General features: G+C 33.8%; 1 protein-coding gene across 2 annotated transcripts in view; it reads right to left on the bottom strand.

Annotated features, from left to right (window-relative positions):
- Positions 1 to 23,522, bottom strand: part of LOC145258239 (cubilin-like) — a 1,360,229-nt gene that overhangs the window by 41,231 nt on the left and 1,295,476 nt on the right. For both annotated transcript variants that reach the window (XM_080116206.1, XM_080116216.1), the window contains exon 23: positions 10,811 to 10,960. In XM_080116206.1, coding sequence (XP_079972332.1) covers positions 10,811 to 10,960 — 150 coding nt within the window. The remainder of the gene's footprint in view (positions 1 to 10,810; positions 10,961 to 23,522) is intronic.

Raw genomic sequence — 23,522 nt, 5'->3', positions numbered from 1 at the left:
AATTATGGGTGTAGTTGAACGATTGGAAGTTCTTGATGTTGATGCAGTCATGTTTCAGAAAGGTTTCTTGAAGGCAGATTATTGTAGGTTGTTTCTGTGTAAATAGTTGTAGTTCATTCATATTTGCTTTCAAACCACAACAGTTCCATTGGATTATTTTTTCCCCGTGGTTGGTAGTTGGTGGTTCGTTTTAAGTTTTGTGTTATTCTTCTTCTGTATGTTTTGTTGTTTCTGTCGGCTTTTTTATTTGTCTGGAGGTGTTTTATCCTCCATCTCCTCCAGTGTTCCTATTTTGTTTCCTCCCCTTTAGGTTGATTGGGATCTAGATCTTGATTTGTTAATCGTTTTTCCTTTAGTTTTCTTTTTATTGGAGATGTTTCGTTTGGTTTGTTTATGAGGGTGGTTTTCATTTGGTGAGTTTTTTTCTTTTTCTTTGATTCAATTTGAATTTTTTGGGTTGAGAGTTTTGTTCAGTTTTTTAATCTTTATTTTCGTTGTTGATTTGTTCAATAGTTTTCTTTTTTTAATTCTTCCATTAGTTCTCTTACTTCGTTGAGTAATTTCATAATGTCTTCTGGATTGATGTTTAATAGGTCTACTTTTGTTATTTGGTTATTTGGTCCGGTGGTATGTTGTATATATTTTTTTTTTGGTTATTTCTTGGAAGGTTATATTTGTTGTATATTTTATTTTAATAATTTCTTTTTCTTTCTTCCATTTATCACATTCTTTTGAATTTGCACTATGGTCTTTTTGGCAGTTAATACATTTTGGCTTTTTTTTTTTTTGGCAATCTGTGGGTCTCGTTTTCTCCACATCTCCTGCATACTGGCGAGCATGTGCACCGGTCTCGATGGTGTCCGTAGCTTTGACATTTGCAGCATCTGAGAGGGTTTTGTATATGAATTCTATATTTATTTTTTCGTATCCTATTTTAATGTTACTTGGAATTTGATGGGTATTGAAAGTAAGAATATAGGAGTTTGTATCGATGGTTTCACCATATTTTTTTTTAATTTGGATCCTTTTTACATCGATAACATTTTGATTTTTTAGGTTACTTTTAATTTCTTCCAAGGAACTCAGTGATAGTTCTGAATTCCTGATTACTCCTTTACTAGTATTCAACGTTTTGTAGGGATAGATTTTAACTTTTTGGCTCTTAAAAAGTCTCTATTTAAAGATTTGTGATATGTTTTTGGCTTTCTACTTCCACTAATAGTGCGCCGTTATTTAGTTTTTTGACTATTTTTGGTTTGATACTTGAGAAAATTTTCTCTATTTTGAAGGGAGAAAGTTTTGATATCGGTCCTCCTTCGGTTGCTTCACTAATTATGAAAAAAGGAAGATTTTGAACGAGATTTTGGTTTTGTGATTCTGTTTCTAAATCTGAACTAGATTTGTTTGAAACTTCACAATGGTTTCTATATTTTTTTTAGGCTTTTTATTTGCCATTTAATTATTTTGAATTTTTCATTTCTCCTGCTCCCCACCCACCTCGGAGCCCTATTTGGGACGTGTTGGGGGGGACCCATTCGTCCCAACACAAGAAGGATACAGGAGAAGTATACTCTTCCTGCTGATGGACTCAAGCACCCGTGTTTCCTTCGTCCTTTCTAATGGCCTCATTTCTAGAAAAGATGTTGGTTTTCTAGCCGTGTTTTATCCTTTCTTCAGCAAGTTGATTGACCCTTCAGCCACCGCTTACTAAATCAGTTTTTTGCCTAATGTGGGGAGCGTGAGCGTATTTTCTTGTTGTGTTTGTCTGATTTAGTGCTAGTCATGACCAACCGATTGATTGGATCAGGCCTATCCAACTGCCTGTCTTAACACAAGTAAGGGCCAAAGTGACGTATTGCACCTCATGTCCTAATAGGACCTTGAACATGATCTGCTCAACCACCAGGATCCTGTCCTTAGGCATTACGGGTTGCCACCCAAAGTCAACAGGTGACCCCATCGAGAGACTTTTACTCTCCGCAGGGGGGCAGTCGGTGTATTCTAATGCCCCACCGACAGGGCCAGTTGGGAAGTGGGGGAAGAAAAAGAGGGGCGGGGAGGGAAGGGGGCGGTTGTTTTTGTTTTTGTAGAACATAATTAAGTTTTACAAAAGAGAATAGAAAAACAAAAAGGAACATCAATGTAGGTGCATTTCGTCTCAGGAAGCCAATAGACAGCCTGATGTGGTAACACCAGTACTTAAGGGGGATAAGTATGATTAAGGTGTGATTTGCAATGCCTACAATTTAGTGAGGTTTCTTGTTTCTTATCAAGGAATTTATCCTTATCTTTAAATTTGGTGATAAAGAATTTTCATTCAAGCAAAGGAAACAAGGCAGTTAAGTGATTGATAAGTTGTTTTTTATCAGGATTTCCTAGTTAAAAATTTGTGTCAATTTTTTCTCTTGTTAATTCACTGTAATATGCAGCCAATGATGTTTTATCATTATACTTGGGATTTATGAAGGACATTTTATAGTCAGTGTATCTTTACTTGAAAGTAATGCTAGTTTGACCTATGTAGACTTTGTTATTGGTAGAGTCCTCTTTTGCTCTAATGTTAGCTAGGTATATAACAGAGGTTACCAGGCAGTTTTGTTTGAGGGGACAATAAGATTTATCTATGCAATTACAGGTTTTTATTTTTTTTACTATTTTATATTCTGTTTCATCATTTACAATTTTATTATGGTTTGTTATTCTTATCCTCCACAAAATATTTCATAAAACACTTAAATTAAGCTGCAGTTGCAGAATTTTTTATAACTGAATAACTATGTTAAAATCTGAACAACCTTTTAACAAAGATATGTCAAATTCATATCCCCCTTGATAATTGAACCTATACACACTAGTATGTTTAAGATTTGGGGCGGCTATCACACACAACTACGAATACTATTCCTTTTAGTCTTCCATTATCTCTATCTCAATCTTTAACCTCCCCCATCCTTCTCCTTCATTCCTATGTCTCAGCCCACACCTCTATTGGTTTTATTTACATATAACCAAAACTTATTTTTCACAACATTTGACAAATACTCCTGTGACGAGGAGTACCTAATATTTCCATTGAAAACTTTGCTTTCATATAAGCTGTATCGCCTGAAGAAGTCTCTAGTTACTAGTAACTAGCTGATCGAAATATGTCCATTACTGTGGCAACACATTACTGCTTATGTAAATAAAAAATAAAGAGTATACCTTGCTCTACTTCGGTATTGAGGACACTTGTATTAACCTCGTTAAACTTCGTTGGTTACTCAACCTCTGGAAAACAGTTTATATATATATATATATATATATATATATATATATATATATATATACACTTTATTAATATTAATGAGTAACCAACAATCTAACTAAAGAATTAGTTTCGTATTTTAAACCGATCTAAACTTTTAATTTAGTTAACAAATTACAGAAAATAAATATTACATACATAGATAATAATAGTAATTGTCGTGGTAATCTCTTTGTAAAAAAGGAAAATAATTCAAAGCAATTAAATTCTCTCTCGCTCTCTCTCTTTATTCAATGTCACACACACACACACACACATATATATATATATATATATATATATATATATATGACAGAGGGAGAGAAAGCGAGTGAAAGAGAAAGTCAGGATAAAGCGTAAAGTTGCATAAGAACTTTATAACCAAGTCAATTAGGGCTACAGAAAGAGAGAATAAGAGTGAATCCTCTTCAGGCCATGGCATTCCACGGCTAAATGTTTCTTATTAGAAAAGGAGAAAAAGCTGACATTATACAACACTGACTTTGAAAATATTCAGATTAGAAACGAAAAGATTTTTGGAGATTAGAATTGGAAAAATATATAAGGGGTGACATGACTTATTATATATAAATTATAAAGTTAGGTATGTTTATAACTATACATAGGATTCAACTAATTAACCGATCATTATAAATATTGGGGCACAATTACTAAGCTTATATAATCGAACGATGGTCGATACTTAGTATAATTTAATTTTATGCAAAGCAGGTGGAATCCCTTCATAAAATTCCGCAAATTTTGATTTCTATGTAATTGTCTAAACTGTAGTGGTTTTTCTTTTTTTGGATATTTAAAGTGTTTTTAAGGGGCACCCTATGAGCAAAGACTCACATTTGAAATTCCAAATATTTACGAGTTGCATTGAATTTGTACATAGCCATTAGTCACCAACGAAGAAACATTCCCTCAATTTCGGTGTTTTAGACCCCTGTAGTATCAGCCTTGAACTTGAGATATTTTCTTGAATATAAGTTGTGCAATACATATATTTATGGAAATCGCTTCTGACAAGACATAAAGCCACTTGATGTAAGGAGGTAAAAATTACTTCAAGTTCAAAAACTTGCCAACTATAGGTGTTAGATGGAAAACATAACTCAGAAAATAGCAATTCATTCCCTCTTTGCAAGAAACATCGTTCATGGAATGTGAGGACTGAAAGACAAATGAAGGTTAGAGTTACTTTTAAAAGTAAATCAAAGATCCGCTTTCTAATATCCTTAAAGGTACAGTGCAGACAATCAGAATAATATTGGTAATGTCGGTTTCAAATTAAAACAAAGGATCCTATAATTTATCGTTTATCGGACCGTATATATGTTCATTTTCCTGGAAAATGATGTTATGACATTTTGACGATATTTCCATCCTTTTTTTTTTTTATTATTTTTACTAATTCGACATTTCCATCAGCAAATCCTGTCGTTATTTATGTATTGAGAAAGCAAATATAGTTTTTCTTTCTTTTTTATTTTATCTTGAACTGTTAATTAAATCAAGGTCATGTTGACCTCCGATCGTTTCATTTTTGGCGTTGGAAAATTAAAATCTAAAATTTAATTTTAACATTAAAAATTACTTCCGCCTCACGCCGAAATAGGAAAAAAAAGAGGGGAAAAGGCAGAATTAGAAATTAATAATGAGTGCTATTCGCCTGTGATAGATCATGAAAAAACAAAAAATATAACACACCTAGCAATACTCTGTGAATAAAACCTAGTCAGGCTTTATTTCTGTGCCATATAGGGGAGACAACTCTTCAATTATCAGTTCTTACGAAATTCTTACAAAACAATTTTGATTTGGAACTAAAAATAAAATAATTTCTTAATTCTAAAATTGATTAAAATAGAATTACGTAAAATTAGCTAATATATATATATATATATATATATATATATATATATATATAAAAGATTATCATTAATAATTTATATTAATCAATTAAATAAGTCATAATAATAATAGATATAAAATACAGAAATTGTAAAATTTTAAATAAAATAAACCCCTTTTTAAGAACCTATAAGAACAGAGACCGCCAAATAACGAAAAAAAATTCCCCTTTAAATAAGATAATGGGATACAATGAATGAGATTTAATGAACAAAAAACGCAATGCATAGATAGACAAATAATTTAGACGAAGAAATTCAAGTCCAAACTACACACTTCATCTGGCTGACCCCCTTCATTCATCAGTTTGATATCTAAAAAAAAAAAAAAAAAAGTACAATTTTCCAAAAAGAATATTCCCAAGACAATTTTTTTTTAAAGCTTTAAAAATTGCCACCATGAAAAATTTTGTCTATAATAAGAAAATGATATTTTTTTTTTACCCTCACATGTGCGGAGCTCTTTTATTCTGCCTGTAATTTGTTTAATCTTATATTTATTGATTTTATTTATATATTAATCTTTGCTTGTATGATTAGATGTTGCAGATGTTCCCTTAGTCCTATCTACATAATATTTTGATTGTTCCTTCCTTAATTAGTCCATACGTTATGCTTTGAAAAAAATCAAATACAATTTTTGAAGGCTTAACTGATTCACAAAGGATACATTCTGTCAAATTAGGTTTTAAATAGCAAGCCTGGACAAAACTGAGTGGTCTTCCTTTGATGTGACCTCATTATTTAATATCATAATGGTATATAATCATTTTGTAATGTGTAAGAAAAACTCAATTTCGACATGCAGCAGTTTTTCACTGAAGAAAAGATTCAGCAAAACGTTATGTAAAAAAGGTACATTTGAAAGAAACACGGTAAAAGAAAGAACATTGCTAAAAGGTGCTAGAATGAAGGAGTAAATTAAAGATTGTCTTTTGCAAAGTGGTTTTATTATTTGTTTTGAACTATGTAGCACAATATTACTTTCTAAGTATTTATTGGGACTTATTAATTTATCTCATTTGGGTCAATTTTATATACAATGGACACAATGATCATAAAAAAATGTTAGCTCATATTTGCTGCATGTTCTTGTTTTTTTTTTTCTGTCAAAATACTCATTTTTGCACTATCCAGAAAAATATTTGTTCATTAAATATATTTTTAATTCTGCGGAATTTCCATGGGTCCTGTTAATTTAGAGGATTTACATTTCTGTTAGCAGGTCTTCCCAGTTTTCTGCCTCTTGTGAATACGTCATTTGCAGACTTCACTCCATTTGTTTAAACAACCTTTTCCAGAAGACTTCTCTGCATTACTTAGAGAGCATAAGTTCGAAGTATGATTGCCCATCTCCCTACCTCTTTCTATTTGATAGTGAAAGATTTTCTCCTGACCTCTAAATTATCGTATACGAACCACAAGTGCTGTATTTGCAATGTCTCTATATTTTTCAATATTTTCATTTGAACATAACTTCCACTTGAAACTGCTCAATGCCACTGAATTCATTTGTTATAACTTCATACATAAGGACTTTCATATTACAGTTTCCGTATAGAGAGCAATCGTCTTTGAATCTGTAAAAATGGCCTGCATTTTCTTTTGTCATTAAGTTCTGTAGAGATACTTTACTTCACACATGGTGTGCTAGAGCATCTTAGTTATATCGTGTTTCTAGTAAAGAATTTATGTAGCTTATATTGTGCATCTAGCAGTTTAAAGAAAATATAGCCTACTTGTGTCTGTGTTAAGGAAGAAAGGGGATGAGAACCAACTAATTTTTCGTTTTCTATTGTAATTGCTTTTAGGTTGTTGGTTAAGAGTGGGATTGTATGAGATCTTATCTATAAAGCTGCTATTGCAGAGTGTTTTATTGTAAAATGGTGCGACTTGTGTCAAAATCTCAGAAATAGATGAAAGGTTTCAAATCTTACTGATATTCTTGAAAATTGTGGAGGGAGCAGCCAAATCTTTTAATAATGTATTTTAGGGGCTAATTAAGTTTATATACCTTACTAGATCTAAAATGGTGTCTAGTAAATCTTTGCTCAGATTGGTGTTTATCTTGAATCCTTGTTCCTTAAAACGATTTTTCAAGTCTATCTAAAGTGTTTCTGTTGTGGGCAGGAAAAACAAATGATCGGATAATTTGTTTTTGAGTTTCTCAAGTAGAAATAGGTCGACTTAAGTTATATAATCCTGTAGCTACATCAAGTGAGTCTTTAAGGTTCGATCGCTGTATCGATGCTTTGCATTCAGACAATAGAAGTTAGGCTTGTGTGCATAATCATCTCTTCTAGTTGGCAAACTATATATATATATATATATATATATATATATATATAGGGTGAAACGATAAAATTGTCGCCATAGAGAAGACGATAGGATTCCATTTGTTTTATGTGTATATTGATGCAAAATCTATGTTTTATTTAGTGTGTCTTAAGTAATAGGGAAGTAAAAGACTACTATATTAAGTTGTGTAAATTTGTATCTGTGTGCTTCTATCTCATGTAATTAGTGTTGTGTTAAATTTGTGTTTCTTCAGAGGTTGAAGTTAGTTCTACTTTTTCATTATTTTTATTTTTCAGCATTGCTTGCCGTACTGATTCCACTTTTTACTGTGTTTATAGGTGTAATGTTTCGGGGTAGAAAATTTCGTCTTTTGCGCTTATGTCCCACCATTATTAATATTATTACGTGTGTATCTATGCATGTCTATGTATGGGATCGTGTTACTTCTAGTATATATATATATATATATATATATATATATATATATATATATATATATATATGCGATTGATAAAGTTACCATACCTTTTTTCTGTTTCTTGATCAATGTTTCCCCTCATTGGTAGATAATGTGAAAGGAACATTTGACGCCGATTTTATTTTATTCGTCTACGAGTGAACGGAGGAGAAGCCATTGCATTGTCGAATCACTTCATTTTTTTGTGTTTTCTTTTTCTTCGACGCATTTTCGCGTCTACCCGACACGTCCGTTATTCCCAAAATCGGAAAGCAGACTACTTGCATGAGAGTGAAACGATATCTTCCTCTCTTTCATGCTCTTTCTTTCTACGTTTTCTTTCACACGAAAGGAATGACATTTCAGGTGGCATCGCTGACCCTAGATACAGCGTTTAATATACGTCAACACTGAACACTTTGCACTTTTTTTGTACTAACCAACCTGCACAGCAAAATCACATTTTCTCACATGCCGGCGTAACCCGTGATAGATTATATATCATATTTGATCTGTTTGAAAAAAGTCTCTTTATGCTTCTTTAAAGTGTTAGATGATTAGCTCTTTATTCAATGATTAATTTAATGGCTATTTTAGTGACTGCTTTTTTAATAGGCTTATAATGGCTTCATTACTAATTGCTATTTGTCAGTGATATTTTTTTTTTGTTAAGAGTGTTTTCCACTCTTTCGTCATACTATGTTTTTGGTCTTGTCAGAAAAGATCATTATTTCTTTTAGATTCTTAATGTAAGGTTTTCTGAAAATTGTTTTTTGAACAAGGTTGTGAATTATGTTAAATGTGTTTCTGTCGCAGATGACTAAGTCCTGCACTTTTTCTGGGTATTTTCTAGATTTCAGACCAAAATACCTTTTTGCGTTTTACTTTGGTTCTTGGTTTCCTTTAAGATTTTCCATCTCATCTTTCTCACATTTTTCCCTTTAGTTAGCAGGATTGTTGTGTATAGTTGTAATTATACAAGGTTGGGATACTTTCAATATGGTATCGCAGCACGTGCTTTCCAATCTTAATTTTTTCATGATTTATTTTAAGCTATTGACACTCATTATTAATTCCCAAATTCTGCCCTTTTTTCCTTTTTGTTTTTTGGTGTGGGGAGGGAGGTAATTATTAATTTTCAGATTTTGTGTTTTAATTCTCCGATGCCCAATATAAAAAGACACTTTAAAGTCAATGTGACCTCAACTTTAATTCATAGATTAACAAAATAATTTGCTAGGCCACTACGTAAATATTGATAGAATTTGTTTGTGGAAATGTGAATCAGTAAAAGTAAAACGGAAGGTGGAAATATCGTCAAAATGTCGCAAGAAACACAAATAGATGTTGAAGAGAGTTCGGTAGAGGAGGCTTATTATATATCTCTTGGTTGATTTTGAAACCTACAGTACTGATGTTTGATTTATGTAATGCATGTATAAATAAACATTATGCTCTTTTTTAACTTTACACACACACACACCCACACATATGCATATGACAATTACTTAGTTTTTACAGACATTAGCCATCTCAATGCGTCCCAACCAACCCCATCATAGCTTTCTGGTTAATCATCAGCGACACCCAAACCATGTCCGTAAGCCAGAAGAGGACTTTTCAGGCCGGCATGCGACTTGCAGTCTGCCACATATTTGGCAGAGAAAGTTGTGTGTTTAAATTTTTTTTTTTTTTTGCTCCCTCTCCTCCATGTGTTTTTTTGTGGTTAATTTAAGCCGCTTTTAAGAGGAGTGCACGATTAAAATCCTCACATTTCCAACTGATTATCTCTCTCTCTCTCTATATATATATATATATATATATATATATTTATATACACACACGCAGTATCCATAAATTCCGTGTGCATTAGAAAACTAACTTTTTCATTTGCGCTAAAATGAACTGTAAAATAAAATGCAAATAAAATCATACAAGTTTTTGAATGCACACAGACTTTATGGACATATATATATATATATATATATTATATATATATATATATATACACACACAATCAAGTGATTTAAGTAATATTACATGTATATGTTGTGGGTCCGTCATACTGGTTCTAAATAGGGTTTTTATAGGCTGCAACTTTGTATTAAAACAAATCACATAAAAGCATTTTTATTATACATATGTGTGGTTTATTCCAAAGATTAATTATTGTCCCTGATTAGGCATGACCACGTAGGATTTGGTTGTTTAGGTCGTCTCTCGACTTAATCTTTTTTTCTGTTGCATTTCTTTCTACAATTAATCATTATACGAGATAAATGTGTCGATCGTGGTATGAAAGGAAAGGCAATAGGGAGAGGACCTCAAGTATCTAAATTGGGCCGGCATCTTATATTAAAACACTGTTTTTTTTTGTTCAGTACTAGAATTTATGCTTGAGTCTTAGGAACACTCAATCAAAGAGGTGGCACCGGACATCACCAGACCTCTGCAAATCATTAGCTGTAAAGTACGTTATTGTTAAGAAAATAACCAAAACCATGATACTTGTCTTGGAAAAAAACAACACGATAGAATTGTAATTTCAGTTTGTCTTTTGTGGAATCTGTTCTATATGTTTTTTAAAGTTTGGAATAATGCTTAGAAGTGAACGAAATGTTTACAGGAATCACAAACGTCTAAATATAACAAAATAAGTTTTTTTTTTCTTGGACGCGAGGCCGCAATACTAATCTGACTGTCTATACAAGCCATTGTACAAAAAACTGTCAGTTTAAAGGTAGAGAAGAAAGCATTTAATCAGAAAGTCAACACATGCAATTATTGTAAACACACAGAGGTTAACATGATCTTTCGGGTTCAAGAGATTAAAATAATTGAAGAACTTACCAGGTACCGAGTAGTAGGATGCGAGAAATCCATGGCTCCCGTTAGCATTTGTTGACGTGAAGACAACCATTAGTTTTCGTCCCGTAGACATGTACGTTGGCTTGGAATCCCCGCATGTCACACCCAGTAATTTGTTTGATAGTTCATCTCCTGTTCACCGAAAAAGAAAACAAAGAATATTGAAATTTTATTCAAGCGAAATCACACACACACACTTTAAATAGATAAAATCAGCGAAAACTGTGTCTACAACTGGTTATGGCCGAGGTAGCATTTTGATCAGTCCTGCGGGAGAGCCATGAATTTTATAACCGTTCATTTTTTAAATCTCCAATATATCTTGTAAACAGCTAAGGATATATATTTCTTTCTATTTCACAATTAAAGTCTAGATTCTTTGTTTACATTTTATCAGCTATAACGACTATCAACTATCTTTGCCTCTAAACGTAAATTCCGTAACCAAAGCTTTTTTTTTTTAGAACTTGTGAAACTGTTCCGCGAGCATGCTTTTCATGGTTTTATGGTCGTCCTCAAGTCCAATGTAAACAATTTCTTTTTAAATAAGCCATTTCTACCCCATGTCAACCCCTAACTATTAATATATTGTTACCTCAGTGACTACCGTACAATCATTAACCGTTATCCTCAAGTGGCCTTCAGGCCTTGATAAGTGGTGACTCCCATGTAAAAATACATATTTTATCACTGATATAATTGAATCCTCGTATGCATTTCAGTTTTCAAGTATTCAATCGGCCTGTACAAGTTTTAAGTTTGAAATATAATCATATATATCACCTTTTTTGACAATTTTATAAGTTCGAAATTTCAGTGACTATTGATCAGAATTTAACAAATAAACGCTTGTTGAAAAGGTAATGACCTGAATTTGTAGTGGGCTATTTGATATTTGCCCTTAGGGTCGCATATTAAGGGGATCATTCATCATCCAAAGCCTATTTTTGGCACTTTTTAGAGTCATAAAATGTTTCGATCAGTCAGTTGCTTTCTTAGTGTTGCATATGAATTACAAAATATCTTATATATTCCTCCCAAAACCTCTGGCATTGATGAAGGGGAAACTAAAACTTGTTATGGTTTCAAATGATCTGAAATAACAGCAATACGAAACACGTTTTCAAATATTTCTCATGTTATATCTCACCTCTTTGTTTTTCATACATAAATTAAATTTCACGGTATATAAGGACTATTTCATACTGATGATATTCATAATCGTACCCTATTTCTAAAAAGAAAAAAAAAAGGGAGGAGATATAACATGAGAAATATTTGGAATCAAGTCTCTCGTTGCTGTTATTTCAGATCATTTGAAAACAGCAAGTTTAGTCTACTCTCTATCAAAGCCAGAAGTTTTGGGGAAATATCATATATATATATATATATATATATATATATATATATATATATATACATATATGATTGTTACTTCTTGACAGAAGCTTGCCATCTCTAGGAGTTGATGTCCGGCGTCCATGTGCACGTAGATGGCTCTTCTGCACAGATACTATGGCATAATCGTTCATAGATGTAGCAAGGGGACTTAACAGTATTTGCTGGTTATTATAGAGGGACTATATTATGCACCTTTGAGTGTCGTGTCAAACCACTTGTAGATGTACATAGACTATAGATAACACTAAGAATCTCTGAAAAAATGTATTCACGCTTTAACAGTAATGGTCATCAGTTTGAACATTTGTGCACCCTATAATTCAATCACATTTGTTTTCTGCATTTAAAGCTATTCCATTTTGCTCTGTGTTCATAAATAGAAGTTTTGCCATCATTCGAAGTGTGAGTACTTGAATACATTTCTTAGACAACCTGTAAATGTGTGTTTGTTTGTGTATGTGTGTTTTGTGTGTATATGTTGTGTGTGTGTATGTTGTGTGTGTGTATGTTGTGTATGTGTTGTGTGTGTATGTGTTGTGTGTGTGTGTGTGTGTTGTGTGTGTGTGTGTGTGTTGTGTGTGTGTGTGTTGTGTGTGTGTGTTGTGTGTGTGTGTTGTGTGTGTATATATGTGTGTGTGCGCGCGCGCGTTTGTGCGTATATATCTAATTGGCTTTGTCAGCTCGATACGACTACGCAAAAACCATTTTTTGAAACAACAGTTTAAATTATAAACATTTCATTTAATTGCAATTCTTTTTGAGAAGAGTAATTTGTATTATTTATTTCACTTATTTATTGTGAACTATTATCTTCATCTTCTAGTTGTTGTCGTTTCATGACGTTTCGGCCAACTATTCCTTTGGCCTTTGTTAAGTGGTTAACCGCGACGGGATAGGAACGCCGAATCTCCTAATTGCATTCTCAGCAATTACTGCGTTCCATAGTTGTTGTCGTCTCACCACGTTTCGGCCATTTACCCACCTGATGAACGCCAGAAGAACAGTTGGCCGAAACGTCGTAAAACAACAAATAGAAGATGAGAATAATAGTTCGCAATAAAGAAATAAATATAAATATTTCATTCATAAGCTACCTTGAAACACAAAACTAAAACGTTCGCATTCATTCATATAAATTAAAATTAACATTTTGGTGGGTTAGATAGAGTGCAATGCAGAAAGACAGTTTATCATTTATTTGTTATATATTGCCGTCGTGCTTATAGGTGTCTATCTCCAAAACCGTGCATGAAGAACCTGATGACATATTCTCTTTCTATAGATGTCTGGTGCGAACGCAAGACTTTCCATAATATTATTGTACAAGATTTGGACTTTTTCATCCTAGACTGACGACCAAGAAAGTGTATGTTAGTTTGAATTTCATATTCGACACAACAGCGACATCAGAGGTAATCAAAAATTGTCCTTCTTTGCTATAACGATTGGGCGATCGATCCCATCTTTCGGAAATGCGGTGAAAGTATGTATGAACATAAAATTGTTTTATTGCAAAGATTTCATTCAGTAACTGAATTGAAAGTATTTCAATATCCAATTATTAAATATTGTTATTCAGATCAGATATTAAATCTTATCCACACCGACCAAACTGAGGTCATTTTTTCTTCCTTTCGTCGACTTTTTCTTCCAATCTTTCTTTTACATTCATCAAATTCTTTTCTTTCTTTCTTGTAAAAATACAGATTGCATGGCTGATATTATAGAATTTTTTTTAGCTCTACATTTGTTCCAGCTTGTTTGACTCGTTAGTCTAGTGATCTCCATCAATTCGCTGTTTTTATACCTCATAGCAATACAGCTTCATATTCCACTAGCTTCTTTCCAAAAAACTACCGACTTGTGGAACTCTACATGCTGACTTTTTTTCTCCTATTTTATAGATTTACGTTAAGAGGCAGCTTTCATTCTTGCCAGTTCCTTACGTCAAGTAGTTTCATTCCTTTTCTAAAGGCGACTTCTATAAAAAATTAATGTCATAAAACGATTAAAATTTTCATAGATATTTAAAGACCATTATAACTTCCTATACTTTAATTATGATATGCCAGCTATTAGTGAACTAATATGATAAACTAAACTATAGAGCCTTGAAAGGGAATCTAATAAAAAAAAAATGAAAAACCACAGAATACACGTCTAATAAAAGTTATTTATAGATGTGTCTGCTAATTATTATTAGGCTATTAACCTTGAAAACTGTTTTGGTTACTCTTTCTTATAAGACATCAACTTACTATGTTCATTAAATACCGAGTAAAAATGATGTAAACGATTGATTGCATACAATTAACAAAACGCAAGTTGTTATTTCAGCCGAGGTTAGTGAAAAACTAAAGGTTCATACCATTCGTAGGACATTAGTCGTGAATAATGCGAAAAAACTGATAAGCAAATTATGGAAGTAATGATAGCTTGCTTATAGTCAGTAAGTCAGATTATTACCTCTTATATATCCTCCACCTTCATGAGGATATGACTTTCTCTCAATAAAAAAAGACTATATGAGAAAGGGAATTTGCAAAAATTAAATGGGTAATCAGCAGTAGATAAGAGTGAGGGATAGCGGCAGGGTGAGAAAGGATGAGACGGTAGTTGACGAAATTGAGGTAAAGAGAGAGGATGAGACGGTAGTTGACGAAATTGAGGTAAAGAGAGAGGACGAGACGGTAGTTGACGAAATTGAGGTAAAGAGAGAGGACGAGACGGTAGTTGACGAAATTGAGGTAAAGAGAGAGGACGAGACGGTAGTTGACGAAATTGAGGTAAAGAGAGAGGACGAGACGGTAGTTGACGAAAGTGAGGTAAAGAGAGAGAGGACGAGACGGTAGTTGACGAAATTGAGGTAAAGAGAGAGGACGAGACGGTAGTTGACGAAAGTGATGTAAAGAGAGAGGACGAGACGGTAGTTGACGAAAGTGACGTAGAGATGAGGAGACTGTAATTGACACTTACGAGGTAAAGAGAGTAGACGTTAGTTGACGAAAGTGAGATGAAGAGAGAGGAGGAGACGGCACGTGAGGTGAAGATAGATGAAAATCGCAATCGATTCACAAAAGTAGGAAGAGTAATAAAAAAAAATAATAAAAAGCTGACACAACCAAACCCGACGATGATCGAAGAGAGGAACAAACAAATCAGTGAATGGAAATTCTTTAGGTGACGTCTGTATCAACAGTGGCCGTAAATTGCGGCTATTATACTCAGTCTTCATATCTTTAGGAAATATCAACAATCGAGATCCTTGAGAGATTACATCTATTAAAATGGCGCCGGGAATAGCGGTTATTTCGCGCTCACTTGCCCGATTTACTCAATGGATAGACTTTATTTACGATTCGCTTTGTGGATTAGAGACTCGTCAACAGCTAATTATGTGACGCAAGTCACCATTGCAAACATTTCGTTGAAGCAGTGTTATTATTACGATGAAGCAGACGGGGTGCATTTTATTAAAGATTCAACAAGGATTGTTTCGGGGTAGTAGTAGTTGTAATAGTAATATTAAATAAGCAAACAAATAAAGTAATCTTAAAAAATATTAAACAGAATCTACACGTTTGACAATAAATCACCGAAATTGGGATGTAAAACTGAAACGCGTATATACATAGGATCCGTGGCGTAGTGGATAAAGTACTTGGTTATTTCAGTTGTAAAAATTACACTCTTCTAAAGGTTGTAAATTCAATCCTCAATTGCGAATTATTTAGGATTTCTACCTATTCATGGCTGATGGCACAAAAACATACCAACCGGTGAAAAAGATTTGGAGGCTACATCAAACGAAACGTGCTAATAACATTCAAGTTGAGAACAATAGTCCGAAGATTCCAAATAATATAAAAGTATGTATTATATTACAAGAAAACTATAGCTATGTGACTTCTTTTAATAATATAAATCTTATTTCTACCAGTATGACCTTTTTTTTTTGTTTACTAAAACGAACAGGAACACCGCTTATGAGGACCCAGGAGTCGTTTGAGAGTGAGGTTTAATGAGCGTCGGTAGTGTAAGACAACATCGGTAATTGTAGAACTTGGGTAGGCTTTGATTATTTCAGAGAACGGCACAAAAAGTACTTTTATTTATTTACGTTATATTTGTAAACGACTATGTTATATTTAGCTGGGAAGCGGCCTTGTAGTACTGTGTTCCACAAATGGAATGTTGAGTGCTGAAATTTTAATTTTGAAATTCTGATAATGAACGACAGAATACGTCCTTTATGTAATGCTAACACTTTTTTTAATTTGATTTTCACCCCAAACAAGGCACAGTACCACTTTGAAGTACGGCGCTTTTATCTGGAACATAAGTTTCAGGGATATTATGAAGGGAGATGAGCAGCAAGATTTCTGTTAACATTACACTTGAACTTCTGCATGTCAGTACAGTTGGGAAAGCAGTACCCTGGAAGGGAGTTCCAACGTTCTGGGGAAGAAACTATTAGAGTAGAAGGCTTTCCTTACATCTAGGGATCTTTGTGTAGGAGTGAGATTTAGATGCTTGTCGGGTTTGTCGGAGGTGTTTATGCAGAGGAGGTACAAGGGCTTGTAGTTAGTCAAAGTACTCACCAGTAAAATACTTGTAGAACAGGCAAAGAGATGCAACATTTCGTCGATGGGACAGAGGCTGAAACTTAGATGACAGTTCAGGACTTATCAGGTTGGCAACTGTCTTTTTTTAACCCTGTCCAGGAGTGAGAGACTAGTAGCAGATGCACCAGCCTAAATGTGACAACAATACTCCATACATGGACGAATGGTGGCCTTATAGAGGTACAGGATACTTTCAGATGTAAGTAGCTTTCTAGCACGGTAGAGAGAGCCCACCTTCTTAGCAGCGGCCTTGGCAATGCTCTCAATGTATCTGTTCCAACTCATGTTCCATGTGAACCTTAGGCCTAAGAGTTTAAAAGAAGTACTTTCATGTAACGTGTCTTTGGCCATTGCTATTAGTGGCAGAGAAGGTTTTATGTAATTATTGAAGGAGACAAGCTTAGTGTTAGCAGCATTGAATGTGACGATCCATTTATATCCCCATTCCGCTACAGATTGGAAGTGTTTCTGCCATTTCCTGACATATGTGTTCATTTGTTTTCCCCTCATGCCTGTTATAGTGCGCAGCGTCATCAGCAAATATATCGATCTCAGTGACAATTTTATCAGAGAGGTCATTTATGAATATTAGGAATAATAAAGGTCCCAGGATAGACCCCTGATGTACTCCCGCATTTATATCATTGTTTAGATGTACGACTGTCGAGAACAACCTGGATTCTTTTCTTATTTAAGAATGATTTAATTATGTTAAGTATTCTTAATGTATCATTGCTCTTTGGGTATCTCGTGTTTGGTTGCATATTTAAGATTATTAATGTCTTAAAAGCATATTACAATGCATTATTATCTTATATAGAAATAAAGAAACTACAAGAGCGCGCAAGTTGAGTTACTGAGACATTTGACAAGTATGTCTATTATCGAACAATTCTAAGTTACAAAATACTGTCTGCATATGTTTTGGTAAATGAAATATGAAACATTCATAAATCTAATTCTGTTGAGTAGAGATACCACCATTAAATTAATAATTGGGCCTTGCAGGTCTTAGCAAGAGCCTCTATTTGACCCATGAAAAGCCGAACCTATGGGATTCATATCTTTCCAAACTGTTATTGATCATGGTCAGCAACGCAATCGGTGTCTCGTGAACATAATCAAGTGTCATGGTAGCCTGCATTAGAAATATTACCAGACACAACCTTATTTTCGAATAAATGCAATATTTATATGACAATAAACGATTCCAGCGGCAGTGGGGAAGTAAAAGGTGAAAGAGGGAATTTTTTAGGACTAATGAAAAATTTGTAATATATAACAGACGAGATATTTTATGATTTATGACGACGTATAGGTAAGAATACCGATCGCGTGATTGAGCAAACGGTTGTTGTGTGTAGAGCGAATATTTCAGTTGTATTGGAATGGATTTGATGAAATTGAAACCATGTGATAATATAACTTATAAAAATAAGGCGAGATAGTTTATGAAGTTTGATTCAGGTTACGGTTACCTATAAATAGAGTGTTCTATAATAAGAGAGATAATCCTCTACTTGGAAAGTAAGATAGGTATTCAATCGATACGAATTTGAATAAATAGAATATTAAGCAGGTAGAGTAGTGGTCTACCACGTTTCTCGTACGGGCCCTGACTATTTAACTCATAAATAAGCGAACCTAGGCAATTCATATCTTTCCACACTTATTTATCATGGTCCAAATCTTTTATATCCAAGCAATGCCGAGTAAACCTGATAGTACATACCCCTCTCTCTCTCTCTCATATATATATATATATATATATATATATATATATATATATATATATATAAATGAACGTGTCTGTCTGTCTCTCTGTCTGTGTGTCTGTCTGTCTGTGTACATTTCCCTACGCAATAACTGTCAATTTTTAGTCTATAGACTCGAAATTTGAAATACCGGGTACTGAGATTTGGAAAAATCGATGTGACGGGTGTCAGCCAGAAATTTGGCTGTTAAGGGGTCAAATTTCAACGATTTGACCTTTAAGAACTCTACCAAACTCCTTCGACAATTTTGGGTCTAGACACTTGAAATTTTAGATATAGGTTCCTTGAACCTGGATCTAACTTAATAAAGTGATTTGAGCCCGAAACAAATTTTAAGGGGTCATAATAGGGGTCAAAATTTTAAAAAATTAACCATTTTTTTGTTTTTTGCTTTTTTTGCACAGCATACACCTCCAAACACCCGAGCAACGCCGGGAACCCCTGCTAGTGTATATATATATATATATATATATATATATATATATATATGTGTTAATCTTCGAGTTAAGACAATTGAGTTATCTCCTCTTGTCTATAGATAAGGGAAAGTCTGTTTGGAGTGACCTGCTCTTGGTTGTTGTGAAAGTGGATTTTGAGAAAGGAGTACATAACATTGCTAGCCGAAACTGTCTTCTTTTGTGTGATAAGAAACTGTCTGGTTCAGTAAACGCTGAAACATTTACAAGAAGGATGGATTCTGTCACAAAACACCCAATAATTTTGGTGAATGAATAAGCATATGCTGAATGGAATGAAGATAGAGACACATGGTCCATATTTACAGATTTACCTAATGAGAAACGGCACCATGCTGTGTTTTTGTCATTACCACAAAATATGAGAGAATGTGTTTGACACTAGGCAATAAGTGGAGCAAATGGATTGAATACAATAATTGACACATTGGAAAAAATTTACTTGCTGGACGAAAATACATTGACATACATATCGTCTAAGTGTGACTGGAGTTAATATAAATTAATTTTTCCTACGGTATGAATTTCTGTATTAAAAATGACAGAAACTAGGAATTACTCTACCAGGAGTCCAGGCCCATTTGTTCTGAATGCAGCAAATGTATCGGGGAAAGATGAAAAATTAACAAGATCCACACGTTCAAGCTTAACATATGAAACAATGAAAAATACACCGAAGAAAGTATTTTCTGATATTTAATCAATGGAAAGTAAAACTATCTGTACTATCAAGGAAAACGTTGAAACAGTAAATTTCAAATAGATACCGAAGTATTAAGGAACAAAAAACAGGATATTTAAAGTAATTCTATGGACAAACCAGGTAAGATAATGTGTTATTTTAAATGTAATTCAACTAAGCATTTTGCCGAACTTGTATGAGTTTTAATTCTAGAAATAATATGAACACTGTTTTGGATTCATGTTATCGAACATTGATAAATACTTTTTATTGTTATGTAAAAATATCCAATCTTGTGAAAGACACATTGTGTATGGCAGTGTTAGACTGCTTACTCACAAGCTGTTCCTAAATAAATTTGGTTTAATGTAGTCTTTGATGCATTTAATGACAGAGATATGCGATTGGTGGAAACTTAAGTCTCACAGTATATTTTGTTTTGGGGATGGAGTGGCGGTACGAGCTATTACAATAGTTAAATTTCATGTGATAATCGGGGGTATAAGAGGTATCAGAGATTATATCGAGTCTGACATCGTCAAAAATTATATATCTCTGTTGTTAAGTCTATGAAAATTGTAGGAATACTGCTAAATTTTTAAAACAACAGCCGTCGCATTTTAGGGAAACATTACATTTCAAACAATAACTTCTGGACATTATAGTCTGCCACTAATGTTTTTTGGAGGTTCAAAATGCACCAAGCATAGTCTTACATTGTTAGTCTTTAAAAGAATGTTCTCGAGTAAAAAAGGCATAAGGTTGAGAAATTACATAGACAGTTTGCTTATGCATATAAAGAAAAATTAATAGCTTTGTTTAAAAGCAGTAAGGCATTTCATGACAGGGAGTTTCTGCATCAAATAAAAGAGGTTTGCGATTTTTTCAGTTTGTCGGAGGTTTAGAAAACCTCCTTGACCAGCTGTAGGATTGGCGCTAGGTAACTGGTTTAATGATAATGAATGTTTAAATTTAAATGAAATATGCATTATAACTAATGCTGAATTCTGCACCTAATTGATACATCCACTAGATATTCTGCTGTCAGATTAATTAAAACCAAGAAAAGCGAAGAAATTTGCAACATATTTGTAATGTGGATATCTTATTTTAGAGCTTCCAAACGGTTTTTAAGTTATAATGAAGTTGAGTTCAATAATGTGGGTTACCAACAGATGAATGGAAAATTAAATATTGAAACATCCACAACAGCTGCAGAAAGTCTATTATATGAATCTCTTAAATGTATGTATGTATTATGTATGTCTGCCTCAAACTTTCGACAAAGGCGACGAATTTTCACGAGATCGGTATCGTTTTGACCTTTCAGACGACAAATATTGGTATCGGTATATTGGTACGAGATCTATATCGTTTCGACCCTTCGGACGACACATATCGAAACATTGGCCAAAAATGTTAATTCCTTCACCCAAAACCGAGGACTTATCTACATGGACGAGTCACTTTTTTCGCCGACATTTTCGAAAAATTATCCCCTTTTTTCGGTTGATTTGCCTTAATTTAAACCTTCGCCACTTCTGGTTTAGTGATAGAAGCAACGGCAAAAACGTCACGTTTTTTTTTTCACATACTTTTTCTCTTTCACAGTACGAGTTCGAGCTTGCCTGCCTACCTACTACCACTTTTTCCCCTTTTTTGCTAAACACACACCTCCAAACACCCGGGCAACGCCGGGCACCCAGGCTAGTAATCTAATAATTGCTGAACCAATGGGAAAAAACATTTGATGAGAAATGTGAACAAGAAATAGCTTTAGCTTGGGCTGTGAGTGCCAAAAATGCTCTTCAAAATCATTCTAATTATAGTCCAAATGAGCTTGTATTTGGGTCAAATATAAACACTCGATCAGATTTGAATGGTCGGTTACCTGCATTGGCAGTTGTATCAACCAATTATATGGTAATAAATCTAAATTCCCTACATGCAGTGAGGAAAAGCTTCATGAGAGCCGAATCAAGTAAAAGAATTTGAAGAGCCTTGAGATATGATGTAAGGACATGTAAATTAAGAATCTGCGACAGGTGACTGTGTCTACTATAGAAGACAAACTGTGAGGGATTACGTGGACTTGCTAAAGTTTTGGGGAAAGAAGGTTAATGTGTATTGATCAGACATTTTTCAGGATGTATCCATGTCACTTAATGAAGGTAAACAAGGAATTGCAAAGTTCAAAAGAAAATACAAATTCTTCAAATGAGATGAATAAAGTGTTGGAGGATGAAGATGAAGGGCAATCGAACAATTCTAATCGTAACAGAAAGGAAGTGAAAGATGACAGTATAAAGCCATTGGCTAAATATAAAATCAGAAGCAGAGAATGAAAGCTTTCTTAGTGTCCATTGCAATCAATGTTGATCAATGGAAAATACTTTCTCAAATAACAGAGTGAACAAGTAATCAGGAGTTTTTCTTACTTCTGAACAACAAGATGCAAAGAAAAAGGATTTGGAAAATGTGAAAGCTAATGAACTATAAGAATGTGCCCCTGACATAGGGAAAAAAATGTCAAAATTTTTGATAGCAGAAAAAATTATGAATGATTAAAAGTTAATGATAGCTTGTCTTCTTGTACGTAGTTATGAAGAAGATTCGCCAACGTGCAACCGTTAGGTCATTGTAACCGGCCTCACTTATGATGTGGCAGGTGGAGACTTGATTTTCCTTCAGAATTTCTGCAAGGTAATATGTTGGAGAGAGAAGTATTGATTAAACTACCATCTGATGTGTGTCCAGAATTAGAGATACAGAAGCTGAACAGATGCATTTGTGGTTTAAATGTTGCACCTCGTTCATGCTACAAGCGAATTAATCGTGAGTTTACATGTTTGAGGTGAATGGTGAGTGCATATGACAAAGTACGGTTTCATTGGCACAATACCACTGGTGACGTGATAAGCATTTTGGCAATACATACAGATGATTTCATATTCTGTGGAAATGCTCTTTTTCAGAAAAATAATTGGAGAATTGAAGATATTAAAAATTGGAAAGCATGAAAGTAGAACATTGAATTCATGAGATTAAATGTTAATAATGGGATTAAAATAGATGGAATTCTGTATGTTTCATCTATAGTCCAAATAGACAAAGAAAGGGTGATTATAAAGGAAGGGTGATGAATTGAGTGAAGATGAGAAGATAGAGCTAAAGAGATTAACAGGTCAAGTGATGTGGGTATCCACCCAGACTCGATCAGATGTATCATTTGATGTGTGTAGAATGAGTAATATTGGAAAATCTCCAAAAGTGAAGTTACCATTCTAGGCAAACTAATAAAGTTCAAATAGGCACGTTCCATATCTATTCTCCATCTTGAGAAACCTTCGGATGTGAATGTTGTTTGTTATTCAGATGCTACCTATGTTGGTTTGGAAGATAGAGCTTCACAAAGGGGTTTATCTTTGTGGGAAAATGAAAAGGATGGCTTCTATATGTTGGTCATCAAAAAAAGGTTATTTGTGTAACAAAAAGTTTATTAGGTTCAGAAACTCTTGCACTTTGTGAAGCAGCCAATGCTGGTATATTGATAAGCACCATACTTTCGGAGATTTTCAGACTATCTGGATTGCCTGAGGTTATTTGTAAAACAGACAATGCATCTGGTGGAAACTTTAAATACATCAAATCTTGTGAGTGGCCGGCGTCTGAGACTTAGTGTAGCCAGACTGAAGGAAAATGAGGGTGAAGAGAGAAATTAAAATTGAATGGATC

The sequence above is a fragment of the Euprymna scolopes genome, chromosome 3 (assembly GCF_053919585.1).
Source record: "Euprymna scolopes isolate OS-2025 chromosome 3, ASM5391958v1, whole genome shotgun sequence".
NCBI lineage: Eukaryota > Metazoa > Mollusca > Cephalopoda > Sepiida > Sepiolidae > Euprymna > Euprymna scolopes.
The sequence above is the reverse complement of the archived record's forward strand: the minus strand, read 5'-3'. Positions and strand labels throughout refer to the sequence as shown.